This window comes from Emys orbicularis, chromosome 2, assembly GCF_028017835.1.
Source record: "Emys orbicularis isolate rEmyOrb1 chromosome 2, rEmyOrb1.hap1, whole genome shotgun sequence".
Taxonomy (NCBI): Eukaryota; Metazoa; Chordata; order Testudines; family Emydidae; genus Emys; species Emys orbicularis.
Window position 1 is genome coordinate 241,605,845 of NC_088684.1, and position 26,908 is coordinate 241,632,752.

Sequence of the window (26,908 nt, forward strand, 5' to 3'; positions counted from 1 at the left end):
ACTGCTCCTTTCTTTTTCAGCTGTCATTATGCTAATTTAAGTAATCAGTTCAGTGTTACTATAGCATAATATAGTTTCTTCCTGGTAAAAGTTATTCTACAAAGAGTTCTTTTCATACATTAAATGTTTGTGTGTCCATGTCTTATGCTTTCATGTTGCGGTTTGAGTGCATTTCTAAAGAGTATAGTGCTTTGTATCATTTAAAGAAAATATATACATAATATATGTATTTATTTATAATGGCCTGACTGCCTCTAAACCTACTTCATTTTGCTAACATCTCTGTGAACATAAATAGTATGTGTAAATTTACCATCTTTAGTTCTGGTCCTGCATCAGGATCCACTAGTATAAACATCTGCCCTGTGCAGAATCCCCATGTGGAAGGGATCAATACAGATCCCAGTGCGGGATAGGGGCTAAAGATTTTACCAATACAAAGTATATTGGTGACATTAAACAGGATGTTACACAGAAGTAGAGTTTTCATGGTTCTTTTTTTTTAAATTTCTCTTGAAAAATATAGAGATCCAGCATTGTATGTGGTGAACAGTCACCTTTGGCAAGCATTACACAATGTGTGTAAACTTTTGCTAGAAAATATTGCTTACCAGATGCCTTTGAATTTTTAAGTTTTAGATTGTCGTTAAACATTTAGAACATGGAAGCTGATTATTTTATTTTTTATCTTTTTTAGGGGTTTTGTGGTTACTCTCTTATTTGGAAAAACAAATTCAGAAAAGTACCTTGAACAGTGTGAACACTCATTTCTTCCTCCTACGTCTGTTGGGATTTTTAAGGTAAGCAGCATAAGGAAAATTTACGAAGCATTATAACGTCAAGATCAGAATCCATAAACTTCAGACTTTCCCATGTGAGTCTTTCAATATGCTGTACTATAAAAAAAAAAAAAATTGAAATGTATCAGTTTAAGTGCATATTTCCCAAGATAAACAATTCTATTCTCAGAGTTCTAGCCAGGTTTTCTTTTGCTACAAAGAAATGTACTAAATGGGCAAACTGCACTGGCTTCTCAAAAAAACATTTTTACGAAGTGTGTGCTACTTTAAAGAAATAGCTTATTTTGATTATATTTTTCTGGCTATAGTGTGAGAAGCAGAATAACATATATACTAAGGGCTGGTCCACACTACCCGCCTGATTCGGCGGGTAGAGATCGATCTTCTGGGATCGATTTATCGCGTCTCATCTGGACGCGATAGATCGATCCCAGAAGCGCTCCCCCGTCGACTGCGGAACTCCTGCTCGCCGAGAGGAGGAAGTGCTGTCGACGGGGGAGCCTGCCTGCGCCGCGTGGACCCGAAGTAAGTAAATTTAGTTCGATCTAGGAAACGTCGACTTCAGCTACGCTATTCTCGTAGCTGAAGTTGCGTTTCCTAGATCGATCCCCCGCCCCAGTGTGGACCTGCCCTAAGTAGTTTCTTCCTATGTGCAATCTGTATAGTTTTTCTCTGATTAACATTTATAGTTTCCTATGTATTCATTTAATAAATGTTTGTGTCTTAGTCTGCAAAAGTGCAGAGACTGAGGCTACTCACTCACTCACCCCAACAAAATGACCATTGATGTTTGGAATTTTTCCATTCCTTGGATCTTCCTCTCTGCCTCTTCAGTTTGATTCCCTCTGATCAGAAGGGCATCTGTTAGTCTACTTTTCTTGCCTAACTAAGTTGATACTCTTGTCGAAGATTGAGTATGGAAAGCTTGATAGAATGGGAGTCTGTGTTGGCCAAGTCATAGAAAGCAAACTGGTAAATGGGTTACAATTAGGGAAATAGTTAAACCATCTCCTCAGCTGTCATGTTTCCTGAAGCTAGTGACCTTTCTTTGCTCTGTTTAACAACCTGGTCTTCTGGTTGTATGAGCCTCCTTTGAAGACTCTTCACTGGGTAGATTTTTGCATTTCCTTACCTTGAAGGTAATGTAACAAATACCTCAGTCAGAACAATGGAAGAGGTATTTCATGCTCTCAAGTAGTTCTCCATATTTGATCTTCCATAGTGATAAGTGTTCCTTTACACTTGTCTTTGTTAAAAACTAAGATCCTGTCCACCTAACAAAGATACCTCCCTTCAGAGTTTGTTCCTTAAGTGAGGAATGTTGAAGCCTGGGCCTCAAAAATGTGTTTAAATGTATCTGCAGCCTTCAGGGGACTGGATCCTCTTCCAGGTTTCAAGGAGAGGCATCTAGGCTTCTGTATACATCATGGCCAGATGAAGGCTTGTAAGGCCACAGAAGGAAGTTCATTGTCTCATGAGGTTTAGAGAGTCCATTCCATTAGAGTCAGAGCCACTTTCTGGGCTGAAGAGGGATAAGTATCAGTGGGGAAGCCTTGCAAAACTGATACCTGTTATTCCATGCTTTTACTAGTCACTATTTTAATGTGCAGGCACCTACACATGCTATTCTACAACGGATGAGTGCTTAGAGCAGGGCATCGGTTTATCATTCCTTTGAAGGGAGTGGGATATGGGACTAGAGGTTGCCATTTCCTTTGCCTCAGGCTCTTGTCTAATTCAGCTCTCAGGCTCATGGTTTTCTATTGCAAATTGAGCCACAGAAAGCATTATATACTAACTTATCAGCCAACTTGCTTTTTGTGGCTCTGGCAAGAGAGTGAAGGCTTCCACCATACCAGGCCTTCCAAGGCCAGGCTTCAGCAATAGATTCTCCTTTGTTAAGGAGGTAGAGCAGACAGATTCCCTTTGGGTCAGAAGGAATCAAACTAGAGAGAGTGATGAGTGAGCCTAAGAGAGTGGGAGAATCCTGGGTAGTGGTTGGTTGTCATTCTGTTTATCAGAAGGAATGAGGAGGAGGAACCCCAGAGTCTTTGCTGTCTTGATTGAGAGATAGAAAACAATTAGCTACTAAAAATGTGCCTTAAGTAAGTATTGCTATGTCACTAATATACTTTCAAAAGTCCTTCTACTGCTCTAATACTTAGTTATGCCAAATTTTCTTTCTTTGGAGGTGATTACTGACTTTTAATGCTGTAAACACACATTGCACATTCAGGTTAATTTTGTCTATTCATTACATACAGGTTAGTCAAAACTCTAGGCTCTTGTGTGTCTGTGTGTTGAGGCATGTTTTAGTTTTAAAATAGATCAGCCCGCACAACAAAGAAAGGGGAGTGTTTATGAAATTGCAGAATTTTATAGTTCCAATCTATACAACCCTAGCCATCTTCTTTCCACCCAAAAAAATGTTTTCCATGCATTGCATAGGGTTTACAGCAGGAGTTGCTTTTCTTCTTCTTTCCTTTCAGAAATGTTTAGGCAGATGGCCAGCAGGGATTACTGTTTGTTTATATCTCTAAAAATAAAGAAACCAGAAAACTGTGCACATGAGTGGATTGTGATACCAGGTGTTCCCATCACTGTTACCCTCATTCTCCCTTTTCCTATTCTTTTTTTCTTTCTGGTGCATGCACTTGTTCTGTTTTGTCTCTAAACCAAACTTTGTGGGGCAGGAGCTCTCTCTTAGCAGGTGTTTGTATGGTATCCAGCACAATGGGACCTCAGTCTGAATGCGGCCTCTGCATGCCACTGTAATGCAAATAATGAGAAGCAAAACAGAAAATATTGTAAATGGCCCTCATATAGTGCAAATATTAAGTATTCCTTGCCTCATAATGCTTAAAGCCATTGGTCTCATTGGTTCAGATGCCTAAACAAATCTCAGCCTATTGATTGTGTGCACTTCAAGACAGAGAAGATCCTTGGTGGCCCAAAGGCCTCCAGCCAAATTTAAACAACCTGTGTTTAGTTCTAACTCCTCAGTTTGAGACAGGGACATGGATCAGCATTCACATCACACTCCCTATCAGTGCCTGGGCTAGGGAGCTAATGATCCAAACAGTGGACCAAATTCGGTGATGAATCCTGGTTATGTGCCTGAGGCATGTTGCGCACACACTAAGAAGAAATCTGAGACGGCTGCTTTCTCCTTGTTCCTCTTTTGACTTGTCCTTCCTCATTCCCAATGCTTCAGTGGAGACACAAGCTTATTCCATGGCTATCAAGATTGCACATTTTAAAAATAAAAAACTAGTTGTGGGGTTTTAGCAGGTCTGTGTTTTAAGGGTATAAACTTCTGTTAGCATCTTCAGAAGCTGAGTCGTTGGCCAGTTGATTGCTTATCCTCTTGTGGCAAAGTTATTTAAACCTATGGAGATATCATCTTAGCCTGAAGTACGAGCCTAGTGCTCAGAACTCTGTGTGTGTCTCCTTTTTTTAGCCTCTGTTTAGTTTCCATGAGAATGTTAAACCATAAGATTTTATTTTTAGTTGCTGCTGTTGCTGAAGGACAAATCAGCAAATTAGTGACGCAGTCCACTCAGCCTCCCAACAAGGTGTTTCACTAAGATAAATTGGTTTCTGCCTAGTTCCCTTGTTTGTTTCTAAATATATTTTATCTGAACCAAGAGATTTTGAGTCTGCTGCTCCAATGATGCAGAGATGTTTAGATGTCAGACTATGAAGTTCTGTCTCAATAGAAGTTTAGAGAGACAAGGTGGGTGAGGTAAAATCTTTTATTGGACCAATACAAAAGCACGGCAAACAGTCAATAGAAGTTTTATGTTTATATTACCGTAGGCTGAAAAAAAGGGAAGTTCTAATGTTTGAGGGTGCAGAGTTGCTGTCTAATCTTCAGTGCATATACTGTATGGTATTGCGTAAGCAATACCTCTGCTTCTCTCAATCTGCCTCTGTGAGCAGATTTTTGAGAAATTCTGCCTTCTCTGATCTCACCCTCCGTTTTTTGTTTAAATTGCTACTTTGATCATTGTATGTGTAGACATTGTATGTGTACCTGACTTGTAGAGCACCTTTTCCCCCTTATAAATGACATTTCTATGACTGAAGTCTGGTCAGTCCTCACAACCTTTCCTGATGCTTTTACTACTGGTTTGTATATTGGTTGGTTGTGCATATATGTCCTCCTATAATCTGTTAGTTGATCTGTGTACTGAAATTTTGTTGTGCAAAGTTTATATGCATTTTATAGTACTCTGTTTAACAAAGACATCTTTATTTTTGACTTACAGGCTTTCCGGGGTTTGTTATATAATAGTTCAACATTCTTTTAAGTCCTTTTCCAAATACGTTTAGTTTTGTGTGCTCAACACACCACAGAGGGTGAAGTGATTTGCACAAGGTTGCAGTTTCTAATGGTCAGGTACAAGTCCCAGGTCTTTACTGTCAGTCCTGTCTTACCCACAGACTATCCTGTCTCCTTTGACTATTATGACATTTCAAAGGAACCAATTTTTTCATCATATGGGCAGAGTTTTTCTAATATCAGTCCCTCAGCTCGATTCAGTACATAGTACAAGGGGTGGGAGGGTGTGTGTGTGTGTGTGTGTGTGTGTGTAAATATTTTCAAATGATTTTATGTACTATATAACTAATGATTATAAGGGAAATACTGTAGTGTAGACTTCCTCATTAAGAAATATTCATATACCATGAACAGTAGGTGCGGCTATTTTTATTCATAATGAAGATCTGTTTAGTAAAATTGTCTAATCTATTTTTAAGTGTACAGAAGAAATGAAATGTGAAGCCAGGCCTATTAAGATTGACAGAAGATTGACAGGTGCCAATATAATTGATGAACCTTTGCAACAAGTGAGTTTTAATATAAAATATTTGAATTTTTTTTCATGTATTGGGTGTGGTATTTTTGTGGCCTTCATAACTAAAATATTTACATAATCCACAAAACTGGTAACTGCAGTAATTGCAATAATTGAATACTGCTTTAATATAAATTGCACAGTGTTAAACCCACTTGAAGACTATTCTAAATAACTCTAACAATTCCTGCCTCATTTACAGGTTGGAAAGCTCACTTTTAAAATATCAAACATTTTCTGTGTGGAAGACTGAATTTAATTTTATACTTACATGGTTGCAGAATGTGTTGTTAAATCCTTAATTTTTACTTGGACTGTGTTACTTATTTGGCAGATTTTATTCAAAATGATGAATGTGGACAAATGCAGCATTTTCAGTTGTTTAAGTCTTTTGAGTAGTGGTTAAAGTCAACACAGTAATGATGTGCAGATTGAACATTATTCACAATATTTAACAGGAAACAAGTCTAAGAGGTGTTCAATTGAGCCTCCTTTGACATTTTTGTTTACTTACTGAACAAATATGACACGGGCAGTGGCATTTTAAGTTTCCCTACATTGCCTTGCCTATATGCCTCTGCTGTAAGAGGAAAGACTAAATGTTTAAAAGAATTCATTTAATCCCCATAAGTGATCTAATCTTGGTTTCTTCAGTGAAGAAAGCAAAGAGTAAATTATAAATTTATAACTGTCATAAGCTGCATTTAAAGTGATTTTATTATAAAATGTTACAGAATTATGTACATTTCACTTTTAGAGCTTAGCTAAAGCAATGTTTTCTGCCCCAAAGAATGCTGAATATATTTAGAAAATATACTTGCTATAATAAACCTGAGACACACAGGCTATCCTTCAGGCATCAGATTACAAATATCTTGAATTCTGAATACAAACTCTCTGCTACAAACCCAGACACTCAAGTGAAATAGTTGTTCTAACAATATGTTAAATACTCAGAATAAGGTTAAGACTCTAGCATAGCTTTGGTGCTACCTACATAATTAAGAATCTCATTTTCAGGAGGTGTTTTTTTTACTTTATTTTTTTTAAGGTGACTTATTTTAAAAATGTTTGTTCTCCCTAAGTAAATGTAATGATAGCTGACATAGCCTGGGTATAACATACAGCTCTTCAAAAGTTTTGGATCCTGTGCTTAATATTGAGTAGTAGCAACAGAGGAAAAAAGGGTGACTGATTAAAAGTTTAGTTTTTACTCTTAAAAAAAAGATAAAAGTGGTTTTCAAACCCCAGTACTAGCTCTCAAGCTCTGTACAGCAAATAATTCTCAGAGAGTACTTACATTATCTATATCCATTCCTCCCTATAACTCATCTTTTAATGGTACTGTACAACTCACCATTCTCTGTCTAAATTAGTACAAATTAGTATTATGTATAGTACCAAACTAGTATGTTACAAGACACAGTTAAAATTGTCATCCTGATCGCTATCATATCAACTATACCAATTATGAGCATGTCTCTAAATTTTGCCTTTTTTGCAGCAGGTTGAGAAAGTGTGAGAGGCAACTTTGGAATCATTTGGAGTCCTCAAATTCCATGATTTCTTTCGATCTGGCTTTCAGCCAGGGTGTGGAGCATTTTCTCTAACTCCTTTTTTCCCCCATCAATCCCTGCCTCCAGAATACTTTTGATTCTGGAGGGATGACCGATGGTGCTCTACTCCTTCCCAATCATCATCATCTTTTTTTTTTTTTTTTTAATGTTCCTTATCTGTGAATATCTCCAGGGCTTACCTCTACTGCTCATAGTCATCTCAAACCGAAAGAGTGAATTTGATACTGTTGTGTGTTTTCATTGCTGCTCAGAATCTTCATTTTTTTATTGCTTGGGAAGTCTTCTGAACTGCAGAACAGGCACTAGAATTGTTTGCCTTAAGATTCAGGAAGGCAACACTTTATCTGTTTACACGCTGTTCGGATTTGGACATTATCTTTGCAACTATGTAGGCTTAAGAATCTTTTCATTTAAAAAAAAAAAAAAAAAAGCTTAAATTCTGTGTAAATTTACTTAGTTCACCTTCATTCCCCTATATCCTTTATAGGAGCTGATAAATGAAACTTAATCCCTATCTTCCTCAGCTGTTGACTGACCATGGAGAAGTTCACTTGCAACAAAGCACAGTCAGGAAAAATTCACAGCTTGGATTCTTTGTATGCCAAATCACTAAGTACTCTCAGAATTCTATTCCCAATGCTTAGCTTTCCATAGACAACAAGGATTGTGTGCAACAGATAAATTGTATATCCTTCTGCCTCCTCGCTCTGATCTCCTTGCAAAATTCAAACTAACCAAATTGCAGTTGAAGCACTCTTCAGTAATTCAGAAAGCTGCTTAGAAGGGAAAAAGTAAGGGAGAGCTATTACCACCCTCACATATACCTAACAGTTCTTCTTCAAGTGATTGTTCACGTCCATTCCAATTAGGTGTGCGCGCGCCATGTGCACGGACGTTGGAAACTTTTTCCCTTAGCAGCTCCCGTCAGGATGGCAGGGGAGCCCCCTAGAGTGGCGCCCTTATGGTGGTGTATATAATACCGTGCTGGCCTGACCCCCCTTCAGTTCCTTCTTACTGTCCGTGGTGGCGTTGGAACGTTCTCTCTTTCTCTCGCTTGAGAGTGACCCCTTAGCCTTCCAGTCTTCTAGTTAGAGTTGTTCTTAGATAGTTATCAGTTAGTTAAATACTGTTGTTTTCAGGTGTCTGGAAGCTAGTTCCAGCACCAGCCTTGGGCTGTGGGGCATGCCGCAAGCCCAGGGTTGCAAAGCTTGCGCCATGTGCCGCAAGTCTATGCCTAACAGCGACCCCCATGACTCCTGTCTCCGGTGTCTGGGAGAGTCTCATCAGGCAGAGCGCTGCAAAATCTGCAAGGCCTTCGAGCCGCGCACCAAGAAAGAAAGAGACTTTTGCCTTAAGCAGTTGCTCATGGAGGCCGCGTTACAACCACCGGCCCTGGCTTCCTCGGAGCGAAGTGCCCCGGCATCCATGCGCGACCCGGCACCGCCCAGGCACTGCAAATTGCCAGCACCGAGACGGGCCAACCAATCTCGGCGCCGGTCGACCTCTCTGGCACCAACTAAGTGTCACAAGAAAGGGGAAAGAGGGCGCTCTCCCCAAAGAGCTACTAAGCCGCTCAAAGAAGCTCCCGGCACGCAAAGACACTTTGCGGGCCTGAGCCAAGAACTGGCACTGTCCACTCCGGTGCTACAGGCCCCGTTGAGTCCGGTACCCAGCGGATTCAGTGCCGACGAATGTCTGGAGGAGGTCCTCGAACACCCCTCCACACCCGACACTGGCAGTGAAAGATCTTATTGAGTTGTCAGCGCCAAACCCCCTCCCATGCAGGGAGAAGCCTCCGGCACCATCGAAAAAGGTGCCGTCTAGAGGGAAGCCAGCAATGGTGCGCCGCTCAAGGTCACCGTCTTGGCACCACTCATAGCTCAAAAGGGAGTGGTGCCCAACGTCCTGCTATTCTCCGGCAACCACGACCCAGCATGAGGTTACGGCACTGGACGCGAACCAGCCAGCGGCATCCCCGTCGACTGCACACTGGTCCATGATGCCATCGGTCGCCCGGCACCGGAGTATGGCACCGACAACCTCACCGGCACCGAGTGTGAGACACTGGTCCTGGTCTCAAGACTCCTGGTACCGTCCCGGTCAGCCAGGCATCGCTCCCCGGCACTCGCTGGTCCTCTTTGTCGGCATCCTCCAACTCCGAGGCTGACTCCGGTCGCTCTAGCTACAGCAGACATCGAACAGTAGCCAACAGAGAATTCCCAGCCAGCATGGCAAACCACAATGGCCTCCTCGGGTCAGTGGCCCTTCTGGACCCCATGGGCCTACCACCAGCAACAGGACATCTCCTCCAGAGCCTCTAGGTCTGGGCAATCTATGCGACTCCATTCCAGGTCGCCACCCAGGCGCGCATCAAGGACAAGGGAGGCCACTGTCTCTAGGCTGTCCCCGGACCCACAAGAGCAACCGGCGCTTCCAGGCCTAATGCCCGAGGCAGTGCCAAGCTCTGCGACACCTAAAGAGGTGTCAGTCCTGCATGGCCCTGAAGTGACCCAGGCATATGGGGACACACAGGAGGGTCTAGATGAGGGCAACATGCAACACCTCACTTCCTTCTCTTCCCCAGACGAGGCAGTGGCAGGCACATCAGTCTAGGACCGCCACCGATCGACCACTGGGCTCACCAGGAGCTACTCCGCAGGGTGTCCCTCAATATGGGCCTCCAGGCGGAAGAAACGGTTGAGCAGGAAGATCTGATGGTGGATATCCTGACGCCCGAGGGTCCCTCCAGAGTCGCGCTCCCTCTCATAAAGACCATACAAATGAATTACAAAACTATATGGCAGACTCCGGTCTCCATCATGCCGACGGCCAGGAGGTAGAACAGAAATACTTTGCTCCTTCCAAGGGCTACGAGTTTCTGTTCTGCCATGCGACTCCCTGTTCTCTAGTCGTTTCAGCAGTCAACGAAAAGGAACGACAGGGCCAACGAGCCTCGGCCCCAAAGGCCAAGGAGGCCAAGCGTTTGGATCTCTTCGGTAGAAAGGCCTATTCCTCTGGAGGCCTCCAGCTACGCGTAGCCAACCAGCAGGCGATCCTTAATAGACATAACTTCAACTCTTGGACGGCTGTATCCAAGTTTAAGGATGGCCTTCCCCAGGACTCACACTCTGAGTTTGCGGCTTTAATCGAGGAAGGGAAGGTGGTGGCTAAGACTTCGCTACAAGCCTCCCTCGATTCAGCTGACTCTGCGACCAGAATCATTGCCTCGGGGGTAGTCATGCAACGCTCTGTGTGGCTCCAGGCATCGGGCCTCCCTCCAGAGGTCCAGAATACCCTCCAAGACCTTCCCTTCGAGGGCTCGGGCCTTTTCTCAGAGCAAACAGATTCCAGGCTGCATGGCCTTAAGGATTCTAGGGCCACCCTGAAGTTGCTAGGGATGCATATGCCAGCAACCCAGAGAAAGCCCTTTAGGCCTCAGCCTCCACAGCAGAGGCAGTATCAACCCAAACACAGGCAGGAGCCATATCGCAAGTGGGGCAGAAATAACAGGTGTAGACAGAACAACGCACATACCCAAGGCCAGAATAAACCCCAGCCCGGAAACAAGCAAGGGTTTTGAAGGCGTGCCCAAGGACAGTGTACCAACCCAGTTCCTGGATCCATTCCCATGGTTTTTAAACCTGCTATCCCACTTCTACCATATAACATCGGACCTCTGGGTCCTACGCACAGTACAGGTGTGATACTCTCTCCAGTTCTCCTCCTCCTCCTCCTCCTCTCCCTCCCACCCACCTTCCCCGTCCCTTTTCAGGGACCCCTCTCACAAGCAACTCCTTATGCAGGAGGTTCGTTGGATCCTCAAAATAGGTGCGGTGGAGGAGGTTCCACAGGAGCTAAGGGGAAAGGGGTTTTACTCCCGTTACTTTCTAATCCCCAAGGCAAAGGGGGGGTCTTCGACCCATTTTAGACCTTCGCGGACTCAACAAATTTATGGTCAAACTCCAGTTCCGCATGGTCTCCCTAAGCACTATCATTTCATCTTTAGATCCGGGGGATTGGTACGCTGCCCTCTACTTGAAAGATGCATACTTCCGTATTGCCATTCATCTGGCGCACCGATGCTTCCTCTGGTTTGTCATAAACCAATACCACTACCAGTTCATGGTTCTCCCGTTCAGCCTGTCCACAGCCCCCCGAGTGTTCACGAAATGCATGGCAGTGGTGGCAGCCTTGCTGCGGAAAAGGCAAATACGAGTGTACCCATAACTTGATGACAGGCTACTCACAGGTTGTTCCAAGGACGAGATCCAGTTCCATGTGATGTATGGGCGAAAGCTAGCCTTCCAGAGCCCAGGTTCCAAGCCATAGAGCAGATTGTGAAATCAATGCTTCAGTATCCCATCACCACAGTCAGGTGTTCCCTGCAGCTAATAGAGCATATGGCAGCATGCACGTACATAGTCAAGCATGCCCGACTTAGACTCAGACCCATGCAAGCGTGGCTCGCACTGTCTTACCGTCTGTACAGAGACCCATGGTGATGATCCCGGGACAGGTTCTAGAATCCCTGCGCTGGTGGCTGGACCAACCAGTGGTCTGTGCAGGGGTCTCCTTCGCCAAGCCCCAACCTCCTCTAACGTTAGTAACAGATATGTCAGATCTGGGCTGGGAAGCACAGTTAGGGGATCAGAGGACACAAGGCTTGTGGTCGAGGAACGAGATACTTCTCCATATCAACCTGAAGGAGCTCAGGGAGGTTCGTCTGGCACGCCAAACCTTTCACGCCACTTCGCAAGGTCACAGCGTGACAGTCCTGACAGACAACACCACCGCCATGTTCTATATAAACAAACAAGGCGGAGCCCGCTCCTCACCTCTCTGCCGAGAGGCTCTTCTTCTCTGGGACTTATGTATAGCCCGATCTATTCAGCTCAAAGCATCCTACCTTCCAGGAGTACGGAACGAGCTGGCGGATCACCTCAGCAGGTCATACCACATGCACAAATTGTCAATCAGATTGGACATCATACAGTCAGTCTTCCAAAAGTGGGGTTATCCCCAAGTAGACCTCTTCGCCACCAAGAGCAACAGACAGTGCCCTCAGTTCTGCTCATTCCAAAACCACAGTCCGGGCTCAATTGCAGATGCATTCTTAATACCATGGGGCAAGGGTCTGAAGTATGCCTTCCTTCCTATCCCACTCATCCACCCGGTCCTCCTCAAAATCTGCAGAGACAGGGCGACGGTAATCATGATCGCCCCGTCTTGGCCCCGAAAGCATTGGTACGCAACCCTCCTAGAGCTGTCTGTAGACGCCCCGATTGCCCTGCCCCTCCACCCAGACCTGATCACGCAGGACCATGGGTGCCTCCTTCACCCAAACCTGCAATGTCTACATCTCATGGTGTGGAAACTCCATGGCTAAATCCTATGGAGAGCCAGTGCTCTCAGTTGGTGAGACAAGTTCTCCTCGGCAGTAGGAAACCTTCCACTAGGACTACCTACCTGGTGAAATGGAAAAGATTTCCCTGTTGGTGTGAACCCAAGCACCTTCAACCGCTCTAGGCTTCCATCCCAGTTATTTTAGACTACCTCCTACACCTTAAGCATCAAGGTCTATCCCTTTCCTCCGTCAGAGTACACCTGGCGGCCATTTCAGCTTTCCATCCAGGAGAGTCTCGGTGCTCGGTGTTTTCTAATCCTATCGTGGGGCGATTCCTCAAAGGGCTGGAGAAGGTGTTCCCGTATTCTCGCCCACCAGTCCCAACCTGGAACCTCTCCAAACTCATGAGCTCAATTTGAGCCCCTGGCCACTTGTTCCCTCCTCTACCTTTCTTGGAAGGTGGCGTTCCTGGTGGCCATTACATCGGCAAGGATGGTATCCGAGCTGAGAGCCCTCACCTCCGAACCACCTTACACGGTGTTTCATAAGAACAAGGTGCAGCTTAGACCACACCCTAAATTTCTCCCCAAGGTGGTCTCCCAATTCCACGTGTCAGGACATTTGCTTACCGGTGTTCTTTCCAAAACCCCACACAAGCCCGAGACACCGCAACCTACACACGCTAGATGTCCAGAGAGCCTTGGCGTTCTACATAGAGTGCACGAAACCTTTCTGCAAGTCGATCCAATTGTTCGTCGCCATAGCTGACAGAATGAAGGGTCTCCCTGTCTCTGCGCAACACATATCATCCTGGATCACAGACTGCATTCGCACGTGCTATGAGCTGGCCAAGGTCCCAGCCCCAGCAATTATGGCCCATTCAACCAGAGCGCAGGCATCTTCGACAGCCTTTCTGGCTCAGGTCCCTGCCCAGGAGATCTGTAAAGCAGCCACCTGGTCTTCAGTGCACACGTTTACAGCCCACTATGCTGTCAACCAACAGGCCAGAGATGATGCAGTGGTCGGCAAAGCTGTTCTTCAATCAATCATTCCATGACTCCTACCCTCCTCCAATGGTAAGCTTGTAAGTCACCTAATTGGAATGGACGTGAACAATCACTCGAAGAAGAAAAAACTGTTGTTCTTCGAGATGTGTTGTTCACGTCCATTACAATACCCACCCCCATTCCCCTTTGTTGGAGTCAACGGCAAGGAGGAACCGAAGCGGGGTCGGGCCAGCAGGGTAATATATACACCGCTATAAGGGCGCCACTCTAGGGGTCTCCCCTGCCATCCCGATGGGAGCTGCTAAGGGAAAAAGTTTCCGACACCCGTGCACGCGCACACCTAATTGTAATGGACGCGAACAACATATCTCAAAGAACAACAGTTTCGAGAGGTGAGTAACCATCTTTTCTCAAATGTTGAGCCCAGGCTCAAGGCTGTCTTCACTTCCCCTTTCCATTGTTTGTCTGAGATATTTTTTTATATCTGTATTAAACCCTGCTAAAAGTGTCTGTGTGTGTGAGTGAGAGCGAGAAAGAGGGGAGAGGAGATAAAAGGTTTTACAAGATTAGTTGTGACCCTGGAATACTCATTTTGAAACTGTATTTATTGCCAGCTTGCTGTATTTTTATACATGTAAAATAGCTGTGAGAATGTGATTGTCGAGGCTATGAAAATAGTTCTTGAATGATAATGCATTTATTAAAAACCATACTTTTATATTTCATAATATTTGTATTTATAGTTAAGGCTAAGATTTTGTCATGGATATTTTTAGTAAAAATCAGGGGCAGGTCTTGGGCTTCTGTGAATTTTTCATTATTGCATGTGACCTGTCCCTGACTTTTACTAAAAATATCCATGATAAAATGAGGTGCCTGGGCAGCTGCGGGTGGGCTGGGAGCTCCAGGGTCCCCCTCTGCTGGCGGCTCCCAACTCCGGGGGTGCCTCCTGCTGTGGGGGTTCCCCCTGCTGCCTGTGGTGGCAGAGAGCTCTGGGGGCCCCCTGCTGCCCGTGGCTGGGAGTGGCGGGAGGGACCCTGCAGCTCCCAGCCAGGGCTGGTTGAAGTCACGGAGGTCTTTGGAAGTCACGGAATCTGTGACTTCTGTATCTTCTATGACTAAATCACAGCCTTATTTATGGTTTATGGATTCATTCCTGGTGCAGTTTGACTCCTGGCATTCTCTCTCCTTTGTAAAAGTGCAAGGAGTCAATAAACTACAGTATAGAACTATACTATCAAAAAAAATGGTGGTGGCTGCTCAGCAAAAGTAAAAGTAGTGTGAGCTTTGCAAGAGACACAAATGGATTGCCAGCTTTGTTACTGATTTTTTTCATGCAAAATCCATTACTTGCTATGAATGCAGAGCTGACAATATGAAAAGAGGAAACTTGCCAGTTTTTCACTCTTTAAATTTCTCATTGAAATAGATATTATAATCCCTATTGACACAATTTTTGCTATGATGATGCAGGGCAAAATCATACACTTTAATACATGTTAAATCTTGTGCACTTGCCAAGTACTCCCACTAAGCATTAGATGAAGATTTAAAGATTATAGCATGTCACGTTGTCTGTAGTAGCTCACAACTGAGAGTGCCTACCTCTGGGCAGACACCACAAACTGGTGGTATGTCACAAATGTGAACTCCTGGATCACTATACCAGTCTTACCATGGAGTCACAGTCAATCTTCTTAGACTGGAGAGTCTATCTTGCCACCAAGACAAACTCGACTTACTGATAAATGGTTACTTACACCAAAAATCACACAATATTTCAGTTGCTTCCAGTCTCAAGAGACCAGTCACTTACCCCAGATCAATTGGTACCGTAGATATTACACCAAAGACAAAGCTTTTAGCCAATCCTGTAATAAACAATCTGAAGTTTTATTAACTAGGGAAGAGAAATAAGAGGTGTGTGTATGTGTGGTAGGTTAAAGCAAGCAAATATGCACAAATGAGTTGCAATCTAAATTCTAAGAGAGACAGAGTTGTAATGATCTGTCAATTCAAAGTGTTGTTCAGGGCAGACCCAAGGGCAGCCCCGGGGATCTCTGGCTGCAGTTTGGTGTCTCTTGAACCTGTGAGTGTTCAAACCACAGAGATGAAAAATCTTCACGTCAGCTATTTTTATTTCCCCCTTCCAGCGTTCAAAGCAATGGGATGAGTCCTTCTGCATTTACTTCTCCATGGTGGATGAAAGCTTTTGTCTGATAACGGCTCACTTAAATTTGGATAGTTGTCCCGGATGGGGGATGGAATTCCCATGCTTGGGTTCACAAGTTCAGAGCAAACATTTTCAAAGCTATAAAGCAAAACTTATATATTTTCTTATTGCATGGAATATGGACATTAGAAGTGAGATTAATGCATGCAACAATTTTCAAGCATTTCATAGTCTAAACATTAAATACATTCTTATAAGACTAATACCTATTAAGCAAAACTAACATACAACTGAGCTGGTCTGGTCTCCAACTATGAGTTTTTCAGTTCTTAGCTAATGCCTGCAGCCTTGGAAAGAGCCTCATCTGCCAGTGTCACACCATGCCTTTAACCATGTCTGCAACCCAAAGGTCATAGAGAATAAGAGTTATGATTTCCAGATGAAATATTCCTCCACCTTCCTGCATCCCTGTAGCATGGTACTTGAATGTCTGAGCCACAGCTGTAATTGTGATGAGTAGAGGTTGTGGTTTGCACATCCTTCCTTTTTGTGGTCAGTAGATCTCTGTAATTGGTAAATCCCTTGTGGGAACATCTCAACATCCCATTGCTCAAACAATATGGAGAGAGTAGCTATTTAGTTCCAAGGAACTGCAGAGTCCCTCTGCGTAGCTTCTCTGCTTATCATTCCCCCCAGCCAAGCAGTACAATGTTGTTTCACTGTGTTTGGGGCCTTCCACAACTGCAGGAAGTCTGAGAATTTCATGTAGCTGTGAGTAAATTTGCATAGGCTAAGGTATGTTTCATGTTGGTATAAGCATAAAAATATATTGGTAAAAGCAAAGATTTCAGGGATTGTTTCAGCCTTGTCTCTGTGTGTTTTGAAATATGCCTTGGAGTTTTCATCATTGTAACAATAGAGAAGGGTGAATGTTAGTCAACTGTAGAGAGACTGAGTTAAACATAAACAACGTTGTGGTTTAGTTATCTGTATAGCAGTGTCTCAATCACCGTGATGTAAAGGATATGAGAGAGCATTCTTTATCACATGAACTTTAAATGACACAGCTGTTGCATCTTCACACTCTAAAAGCTATTTTGTAACCTTTTTTTTAAATTTTAGGTAATCCAGTTTTCACTGAGGGACTATGTCCAGTACTGGTATTATACACTAAGTGATGATGAGTCCTTTCTTCTTGAAATCAGGCAGGCTCTTCAAAATGCACTAATTCAGTTTTCTACTAGGTAAGACTGTTTGTATTTATATAAACATAAGTTTAAGCAAGTACAAAATATCATCTGTAGATTGCAGTATAACAGCTGGAGTTTATATATTTTTAAAAAAACTTCAACTATTCTTAAGCATAGTACAAAAAGAAGTATCTGAATTTTATGGAGAGAGCCAATAGCTTTTAAAAATAATAGTTCAAGACAGCTGCAGCCATTTGACCATCCTCTAATCTGAGTAAATCGAGTGGAATATTGTTAAATTTTAGCAATGTGTTTACCAGAAAGATACTGGGTAGATATCAAGCTGGAGCAAGTTCAGATAACAGTGATATAAAGAATCTAGTGGTAGTGATAGTGACTTGAGGAAAGATTAATAATTCTATTTAATTTGCCAACATTTCGAAAATAAGGGTTTTATTGCCAGTTACTCCCGGGGGAATTCTGCGCCACTGCACAATGCAGAATTTTGCAGAAATTAACATTGTGCGTGCAGAATTTCCTTTCCCCCACAGAAATGGGCTGCAGTGCTGCTAGCAGCCACTATGGGCCAGTGGACTCAGCAGAGCCAGCTTGCACATAGAAGACACTGCTGGGGGGAGGGAGAAGGAGCTAGAGAGGGACCCTCTAGCTGCAATTCACAGCATGCCCTGAGGAAAGGAGAGGGTGGTGTGCAGGAAACTCTGTGTAAGCCTGGGACCTGAGGGGGAGGGGGACGGGTGTCTGGGCAAGGGGGGGGGCCTGCAGCTGGGCTTTGCAGGGGGAGGGGTGCGGGTATCTGGGCTGGGGAACCCCTGCGGTTGGACTCTGGGGAGGAGGGGGGTTGGGTGTATTGGTTGTGGGGGGCCCCTGCAGGTGAGCTTTGTGGGGGTGGGGTTGTGTGTCTGGCCCCCCAGCTGGGCTCTTGGGCGGTGGGGGGGGAAGGGGCAGAGAAACAGGAACTGGGTTGTCATAGGGGTTTCTCTAACTCTACTCCTGGGGGAATTTTTGTGTGTGTCTGTATTGTTACAGACATACTTGCTGACAGGTATTTTTAAATAAATTATCAAATTAATTGAAACTGGCATGATTATGTAATGTTATTTTGACAAATAAAATTTGCAGAATTTTAAAATATTGTGCGCAGAATTTTCAATTTTTTGGTGCGGAATGCCCCGAGGAGTAGCCAGTGGTGGTGAAAAATAATGTAGGGTGAACATTGGGATGTAACTAGAATAATGGGTGAAATAGATGCAGAAAATTTGTCTTAATATCAAGAAGACGTCATACCATTGAAATCTGTTAGGGCATAGGATAGTGGAAACTTGCAAATGCTGTCACTTGGGACACTTAAAACTAGACTAAGCAACATGGGAGGCTGTGTACTGTGGGAAATAATCCTGCATTTGCAGGAGATGGGCTGCTATTTGCTTCCATCTTTTAATTACTGTGATTCTGTGCAATTACTTCATTGGTTTATTTTTACAGGGAAGAAAGAAATTCACAGATTTTTGAGTGCTATTTGGTTATAGGCAAAAAATGTAACAGCTTATAGGAGTGCTAATTAATTAGTTATAACTAGATTGACCTGTTTTGACGTTAAAGTAGAACTTGCTATCCTTGTAAGATTAAGAAGATTGCACTTATTCATATCTTATTTTTAAGAACTTTATTTCATAGAATTGGTGCAAAGCCATCAATAGGCTGTAACTCCAAAAAAAAAAAAAAAAAAAAAAAAAAAAAGCTGCTCAAGTTTGTTACAGTGGTTATAGCTTGGTATACAGCTGTTGTAGGTAGGTGGATTATTTTTCTGCAGAACTCTGTTGGGAGATGCTTGTCAGAGGAATTATGTAAGGCTGCCACCTAGTGTTCTTTGTGTGATTATTAGGTATTTACTACAAGTGAACAGTTTGTCTACTGAATCATAGCTTTGTCATACTCTTCAAGGTGTAATGCTTTCTGTTTATCTTTTCCCCTCAGTTCCTGCTTCTAGACTAGACTTTGCTGTAGGCTCAACCATTTGTAAAGTTTCTTGCCTATCTTGGTGGGAAAGCTGTTCAGAAACCAAGGTGGTTTTACTTATGAGTAGTGGGGCCCTTTTAGGCAGAGTAGGTACCAGAGTGGTTTACTCTTGTTTTTCAGTTAAGAAAGAACCCACAATGGGAATGCCTAGCAAGAAGGAGGAGCTGTGATTGCCTGCCTCCTGCTTTACTAAAAGCAAAAGGGAGGAACACCCTTCAGTCTACACAATTAGAAAGTGTTTTTTTCACTAAGAGCTCTAATGAAATGTTGATACATAAATATAATAAAATGGTGGCTGCTATTTTACCAAATGTATAATATGTCATCAATATAACTGGCTTCCTCACAGTTCATGTGATTTTTTTTTTTTAAATGATTGCTTGTTTAGCTATAAGCAAGTGCAATATTATAATGTGATTTCTAATATGATTACGTATTGCAAGGTGTGAGAACATATGTTTTCACAAGTAATGTCACAAATCTGTCAGAGGTCTATTAGTATTACATTGAGACACTACAAATATTAGACCTTTGTTTTCTTATGCTTAATACAATTTATGAAAAATGCAAATATGCTCATTTTTAACATTTTGATGCAAATGTTGAAATTACTGTTGTACAATATACTTTATAGTTGATTTTGTAAATTCATTTATAGTATGTAAGAAATCATACATCATTTAAGCTTTTTCTCGTCCTCCATGTGTGTTGTTTTTGTTGATATAAAGCTTTCTAGTGTTGTACGAACAAACAATCTAAACATGGAAACGTGTGTTTGAGTGTGTCAAAGTAACCCTTTTGTGTAGCCTTCTGTAGACCTCCCTGAGCTGATAAGTTACAGCAGGACCATACTGTTGTTTGTTCATATAGTAATTGTACAGGCTTTCAGAAATGTAATACTAAATTATAATTCTCAAGTCCTTAGATAACTACTGTTGACATTAACATTAAAAGAAATTAGCATTTTATTCTGCTTTAAAATTTTTTGTTAATGTATAGTCTGTTTTCTGTAAGGTCAAAAGAAATGGACTGGCAGCCTTATTTCACCACACGACTTGTTGATGATTTTGCCACTCATCTTCGAGTATTCAGAAAAGCTCAACAAAGGATAACAGAAAAAGATGATCAAATGAAAGGTATTGCCATAATTTAAAATGCATTTGACTTTTTTGTTGTTGACCCTGCATAGCAAATTTCTCTATTCTTCACTTCATCCAAACAATTTTTTTATTTGTATTGAATTACTAGTGACTTACAAAAGTCTTTCATGTTCACAAATATCTTCTAATGTCTTTTGTGTAGGTACAGCAGAAGACCTTGTAGATACGTTCTTTAAGGTTGAAGTTGAAATGGAGAAGGAAGTCTGTCGTGATCTAGTCTGCACTTCTCCCAAAGATGAAGAAGGTTTTTCTAATGATTATTTTCTAAGGGTTGTGTTGCTACATTAAGCTATATTAGTTACGGCATCAGCCAATAACATGGAAGAGATTCAAAGCTAAGCTTGCATCTGAAGAAGTGAGGTTCTTACCCACGAAAGCTTATGCTCCCAATACTTCTGTTAGTCTTAAAGGTGCCACAGGACCCTCTGTTGCTTTTTACAGATTCAGACTAACACGGCTACCCCTCTGATACTCAAAGCTAAGCTGTTAACTTCGTTGCAACCAGTTTTGACATATTTCATGTATTTCTTGATTGGTGCATGTCAGTATTATACTTTTAGTGGCAGTGACAATATATGTAATGAGGGCTGAAAGAATCTGATGGAAATGTGACTTTATTCAAGTTCATGGTTTCCCTTTATAGGTGGAGGGTGGGAGGAGGGAGAGGCTAGTTAATTCTACATCTAACATCAGACCGTCATCTGGATGAAGAAACAAGGATCTGTTTTGTTTAAAAAATAAAAAATCAATAATAGTTACAAGAAATTTTATGTCATTAATAGTACAGTTACTGCCTGGTTCAGAGCAGGAACTTGAATCTGGGTCTCCCATGTGAGTGCGCTAAACGTCATGCTATTGGCTTTTCTGGGGTGGGTCTCTCTTTCCCGTTGGAACCATTCCACTTTGAATAAATAACTATTCATTGGGTTAGAATGAGAGAGAGTTTGACTGTGTAGCCTAGTGATTAGGGCACTTTTGGGTTGTAGGAATCAGAGAATCGTAGAGTGGAAGGGGCCTTGAGCGGTCATCTAGTCCAGTCCCCTGCACTCATGGCAGGACTAAGTATTATCTAGACCACCCCTGACAGGTGTTTGGAGATTTTTAAGAGCAGGTTAGACAATGACAGAGATTCCACAATCTCCCTGGGCAACTTATTCCAGTGTTTAACTATCCTGACATTTAGGAGGTTTTTCCTAATGTCGAACCTAAACCTCTCTTGCTGCAATTTAAGCCCATTGCTTCTTGTGCTATCCTCAGAGGTTAACGAGAACAATTTACCTCCCTCCTCCTTGTAACAACCCTTTATGTACTTGAAAACTGTTATCATGGCCTGCCCTCAGTCTTCTGTTCTCCAGCCTAAATGAAACCAATTTTTTCAATTTTTCCTCATAGGTCATGTTTTTTAGACTTTTAATCATTTTTGTTGCTCTTCTCTGGACTTTCTCCAATTTGTACACATCTTTCCAGAAATGTGGCACCCAGAACTGGACACACTACTCCAGTTGAGGCTATATCAGCATGGAATAGATTCCTGTGTCTTGCTTACAACATTCCTGCTAATACATCCCAGAATGTTTGCTTTTTTTGCAACAGTGTTACACTGTTGACCTGTATTTAGCTTGTGATCTGCTGTGACCCCCAGATCCCTTTCCGCAGTACTCCTTCATAGGTGGTTATTTTCCATTTTGTATGTATGCAACTGATTGTTCCTTCCTAAGTGGAGTACTTTGCATTTGTCCTTATTGAATTTCATCCTGCTTACTTCAGACTATTTCTCCAGGTTGTCCAGATCATTTTGAATTTTAATCCTATCCTCCAAAGCAGCTTTGTATCGTTCACAAACTTAGTAAGTGTATTCTCTGTGCCATTAAGATGTTGAACAGAACCGAACCCAGAACTGATCCTTGTGGGACCCCACTCTATATCCCCTTCCAGCTTGGCTGTGAACCACTGATAACTACTCTCTGGGAATGGTTTTCCAACCAGTTATGAGTAGATCCATCTAGGTCAGCGGTCCCCAAACTTTTGAGGGTTGCGTCCCCCCAGAACTGGGACCGGGAGCGGGGCTGCAGCTGTGGAGGAGTGAGGGGGACGTGGACTGGGTAAGGGGGTTGCAACTGGGGGTGGGTCTGGGGCCGCGGCTGGGCCAGCGGCCAGGTGCAGCTCTGCTCCTGGCCTTGCCCCCAGCGTTGGTCCTGGGCTGGGAATGGAGCCCCGGCCAGTGGCCGAGGCTGGGGACTGTCGTGGGGCCGGGAGCGGAGCAGAGCTGATATTGGGTATGGGGCCAGGTGCAGGGTCAGGAGCCGGGAATGCAGCTGGGGGCCGGACCGGAGCAGAGCTGGAGACATGGAGGGGCTGGGTGGTGCTCCCTCCCTGCTGTGCCCCTCCAGACATTGCTCCGTGCCCCCCCCCCCCCAGGGGGTGCACGCCCCACACTTTGGGGACCTCTGATCTAAGTTGTATTTCCCTAGTTTGTTTATGAGAGGGTCTTGAGAGACCGCATCAAAAGCCTTACTAAAGTCAAGATATACCACATCTACTACTTCCCCCCCCATCCACAAGACTTGTTACCCTGTCAAAGAAAGCTGTCAGGTTGGTTTGATGTGATTTTTTTTTCTTGACAAATCCATGCTGGCTGTTATTTATCACCTTATTATATTCTAGTGTTTGCAAATTGATTTCTTAATTATTTGCTCCATTATCTTTCTGTGTACAGAAGTTAAGCTGACTGGTTTGTAATTCCCTGGGTTGTCCTTATTTCCCTTTTTGTAGATCAACAGTATTTTTTTCCATTTTCCAGTCCTCTGGAATCTCTCCCGACATCCAAGACTTTTCGAAGATAATCTCTAGGTTCAGATATCTCCTCAGTCAGCTACTTGAGTATTCTAGGGTGTATTTCATTGGGCAAATGGTGACTTGAAAAAATGTTGAAGTAATTTTTAACTTGTACTTTTCCTATTTTACCTCTGATCCTACCTCATTTTCACTAGCATTCACTTTGTTAGATGTCCAATTGCTACTAATCTGTTTGGTGAAAACTGAAACACAAAAGTCATTTAGCACTTCTGCCATTTCCACATTCTCTATTGTTGCATGCCTTGCCCCCTTCCTTCCCCCCCCCCCCCCCATTGAGTAATGGGTCTACCCTGTCCTTGGTCTTCCTCTTGCTTCTAATGTATTTGAAGAATATTTTCTTGTTACCTTGTGTGTGTCTAGGTAGTTTAATCTTGTTTTATGCCTTAGCCTTTCTAATTTTGTCCCTACATACTCGTGTTGTTTGTTTATATTCATTCTTTGTAATTTGATCTAGTTTCTACTTTTTGTAGGACTTGCTTTTGAGTTTCAGATCATTGAATATCTCCTGGTTAAGCCTAGGTGGTCTCTTGCCATACTTCTTATCTTTCCTATACAGTGGGATAGTTTGCCCTTAATAATGTCTCTTTGAAAAACTGCCAGCTCTGTTGACATGTTTTCCCTTTAGACTTGCTTCCCATGGGATCTTAACTACCAACTCCCTGAATTTGCTCAAGTCTGCCTTCTTGAAATCCATTATCTTTATTTTTCTGTTTTCCCTTCTACCGTTGCTGAGAACGGTGAATGCTACCATTTCATGATTGCTTTCACCCAAGCTGCTTTCCACTTTCAAATTCTCAACCAGTTCCTCCCTATTTGTCAAAATCAAATCTAGAACAGCCTCTCTCAGTAGCTTTCTCGACCTTCTGAAATAAAAAAAAATGGTCTCCAATACATTCCAAGAACTTGTTGGATAATCTGCATTATTTTCCCAACAGATGTCTGAGTAGTTGAAGTCCCCCATCACCACCAAGTCCCATGCTCTAGATGATTTTGTTAGTTGTTTTTTTAAAAAAACTCATCCACCTCTTCTTCCTGGTTAGGTGGTCTGTAGTAGACCCCTATTATGAAATCACCCTTGTTTTTTACCCCTTTTATCCTTTCAACAAGTCTGTCTTCTTTTTCCATCTCAACCTCAGTCCAAGAGTGTATATTTTTAATTTATAAGGCAATACCTCCTCCCTTTTTGCCTGAGCAAGCTGTATCCTTCTATACCAATATTCTAGTCATGTGTATTAATCTGTGATGCCAACTATGTTTATTAACTAGCATTTTGAATTCTTCCTGCTTATTCCCCATACTTCTCGCATTGGTTTACAGACATCTAAGATACTGATTTGATTTCCCTTTGTGTTCTCTCATCTCTCTCCCTTATCCCTGCTATAATGGCTCATGGTCTCCCCCACATTCCAACCCTTCTCCCATGTTTTTTGACTTACCTCTGGGCTTTTGTCACCTGCCCCCATCAAACTTAGTTTAAAGCCCTCCTCACTAGGTTAGCCAGTCTGTATTCAAATATGCTCTTCCCCTTCCTTGATAAGCGGACCCCATCTCTGCTTAGCAGTCCTTCTTCCTGGAATAGCATCTCATGGTCAAGGAAGCCTAAGCCCTTCTGTCAACTCCATCCTCACAGCCAGGCATTCTCCTCCAGGTTCACATCTCTGCTCTGTCTGATTCAGAGCAGGGATTTGAATCAGGGTATCCCACATGAGTGCCCTGACCACTGGACCATTAGCTATTCTGGGTCTTTCTCTCATATCCTGGACCGGAGAAACTTCCCAATGAAAGTTTAATGGAAACTGATTCATTCCTACGAAGAGTTTGTTTCAACTAGCTTGCCTTTTCCAACAAAAACCTGTTTTGTTGAAAAAATCCTGAATTGCTCTATGCATAAGTATGAAAAAAATGCACTGAAGGGGAATAGCTGTTTCTGTGAAAGTTAAGACCATGCACACATCCATCCATTCTAGTCAATATATATAAAATCAGTAAAGTCATTTGCATTGTAAGATTTGAAGATAGTTGCATATGTTTATATAAAGTAGAAAAATAAAACTTAAAAGTTTGAGAATCATTGAAAAGTATATTTAATACTTTCAAATTCAGTCCATAAACTAAAGCTTTTTTTCTTACATGAGAATAATGGAAGGGAACATGTAGTGTTGTCACTACTCTATATTGGATTGATATTTTGTTGTTGTTTTTCCCTAGGATTCCTAAGGGATCTGTGTGAGGTGTTACTGTATTTATTGCTACCTCCTGGAGACTTCCAGAACAAGATCATGCGATACTTTGTCAGGGTAAATTTAGGATTTATATTTCACCCTAAGACTTCCAGTCATATATATTATAAAAGAGATTTAGATCTAGGTCACTGATTTTGCGTGTTGTATAAAATGCAATCATCAGCTATTATATTAATACCAGATGATACTTTTCAACATAATAGGTTAGATACATGTTTTCATATGGAGGTGTTGACTTTTTATATGACATTGGTGAACAATTCTAGATGACATTGTTAGAGATATGAGTGACTTTTGGATGTGCAATAGTCACTGTTAAAAAGTCAATATTTACCTACTGACATCACTCAATGGTTTTTGTGATACTGTAACTCTGATATACTTAAAATGGGAAATAACTGAGACTGCAGATACTATAGAAGGTAAATGTTTTTCAATGGTCACCATTGTATTCTTGTCCAACTAATACTAACATTCTTAAAATCTTACGGGGATGAGTGTTTCATTTGTCATATTTCTCTAAGGTTCCTATCGCTGTGATATTTAGGCTGTCTTCCTTGAGGTCAGATGCCTAGTTTCTGTACTGGGCACACAGCAGACTAAGAGAGCTAACATTCTTTATTTATCACAAGAATTTACCTTTGGGTGTGGAGAGTGAGTCCTGAGAAATAAACCTAATTTTCTTTAATTTTTTTTGTTTCATAATTTGTTTTTAAGTTTGTTCTTAATATGCTTGAAGGTTCACTTGTTACTCAAATAGAAGCTTTAAGTTGAATTCATAGTAAAATTTGATAGTTTTTTGAGTAAACCATTTGTCACTTTTTAGATATAGAGGACAGATTTCAATTGTATTACATTTCATTTTTCAGGAAATCCTCGCCCGAGGAATTCTTCTTCCATTAATAAACCAGCTCAGTGATCCTGATTATATTAATCAGTATGTCATATGGATGGTAAGCTTTTTAGTGCTTCAGTAGTATTTCCAGAATATTCATCTGTAAACACATTCCTATTCTCTTTTCCTGTGCTCTCTAAGCATGGTTGGTTTAGTGGAAATACAAATTGTAATAGTACATCATTAGACTAAAAGTGGTAGTGATGCTATTGTTAATGTTGCATAAGAATTCCCATTCTAATTCCCTGCTTTGGTGGCTTTATAACTTTCTCAAACTTTGTTTTTTCAGGATGATAGTTTCTAAGCTTGCTCTCTACATGCAGGTGAACTTTTTCAAAAAGTTTGAGTAAAAATTGAGTATAGTCAAATTAAGGAGGAAAGTAATTTGTCTTCAAGAATTAATTTTGTTATAATGAAGTGGAGGGGTCAGCAACGTAGCTGTACATGGACACAAGTGTCTGTGGTAAAAATTTTGAGGTCCATGTTAATTTTTCAAAAAATTGAATGACTGAATGACATACCCCCTCTCTCTTCTCCCTCCCCCCCCCCATGTCCGTCACTAAGTACGGTAATTTTGTTAAGTGTCCGTCGTGCAACATGGGGTGCCGACCCCTGGTAAAGTGTTTTGAGGGGTCTAGTTCTGCAGTATTTCTTGTGGAAATGCCTTTATTGAAAAATGCTTGTGAGAGTTGCATCAAAAATTTAGTTTTGGGTTGGAATAGACATGACACATCTTAAATCACACTTTGCACATGCACAGTACT

At 42.2% G+C, this 26,908-nt stretch overlaps 1 protein-coding gene across 2 annotated transcripts in view; it reads left to right on the forward strand.

Annotated features, from left to right (window-relative positions):
- SNX13 (sorting nexin 13) overlaps positions 1-26,908 on the forward strand; it is a 153,023-nt gene that overhangs the window by 53,882 nt on the left and 72,233 nt on the right. For both annotated transcript variants that reach the window (XM_065398804.1, XM_065398803.1), the window contains 7 exons: positions 698-800; positions 5,565-5,654; positions 16,886-17,007; positions 20,005-20,126; positions 20,293-20,394; positions 25,215-25,303; positions 26,119-26,202. In XM_065398804.1, the coding sequence (XP_065254876.1) occupies positions 698-800; positions 5,565-5,654; positions 16,886-17,007; positions 20,005-20,126; positions 20,293-20,394; positions 25,215-25,303; positions 26,119-26,202 (712 nt within the window). The remainder of the gene's footprint in view (positions 1-697; positions 801-5,564; positions 5,655-16,885; positions 17,008-20,004; positions 20,127-20,292; positions 20,395-25,214; positions 25,304-26,118; positions 26,203-26,908) is intronic.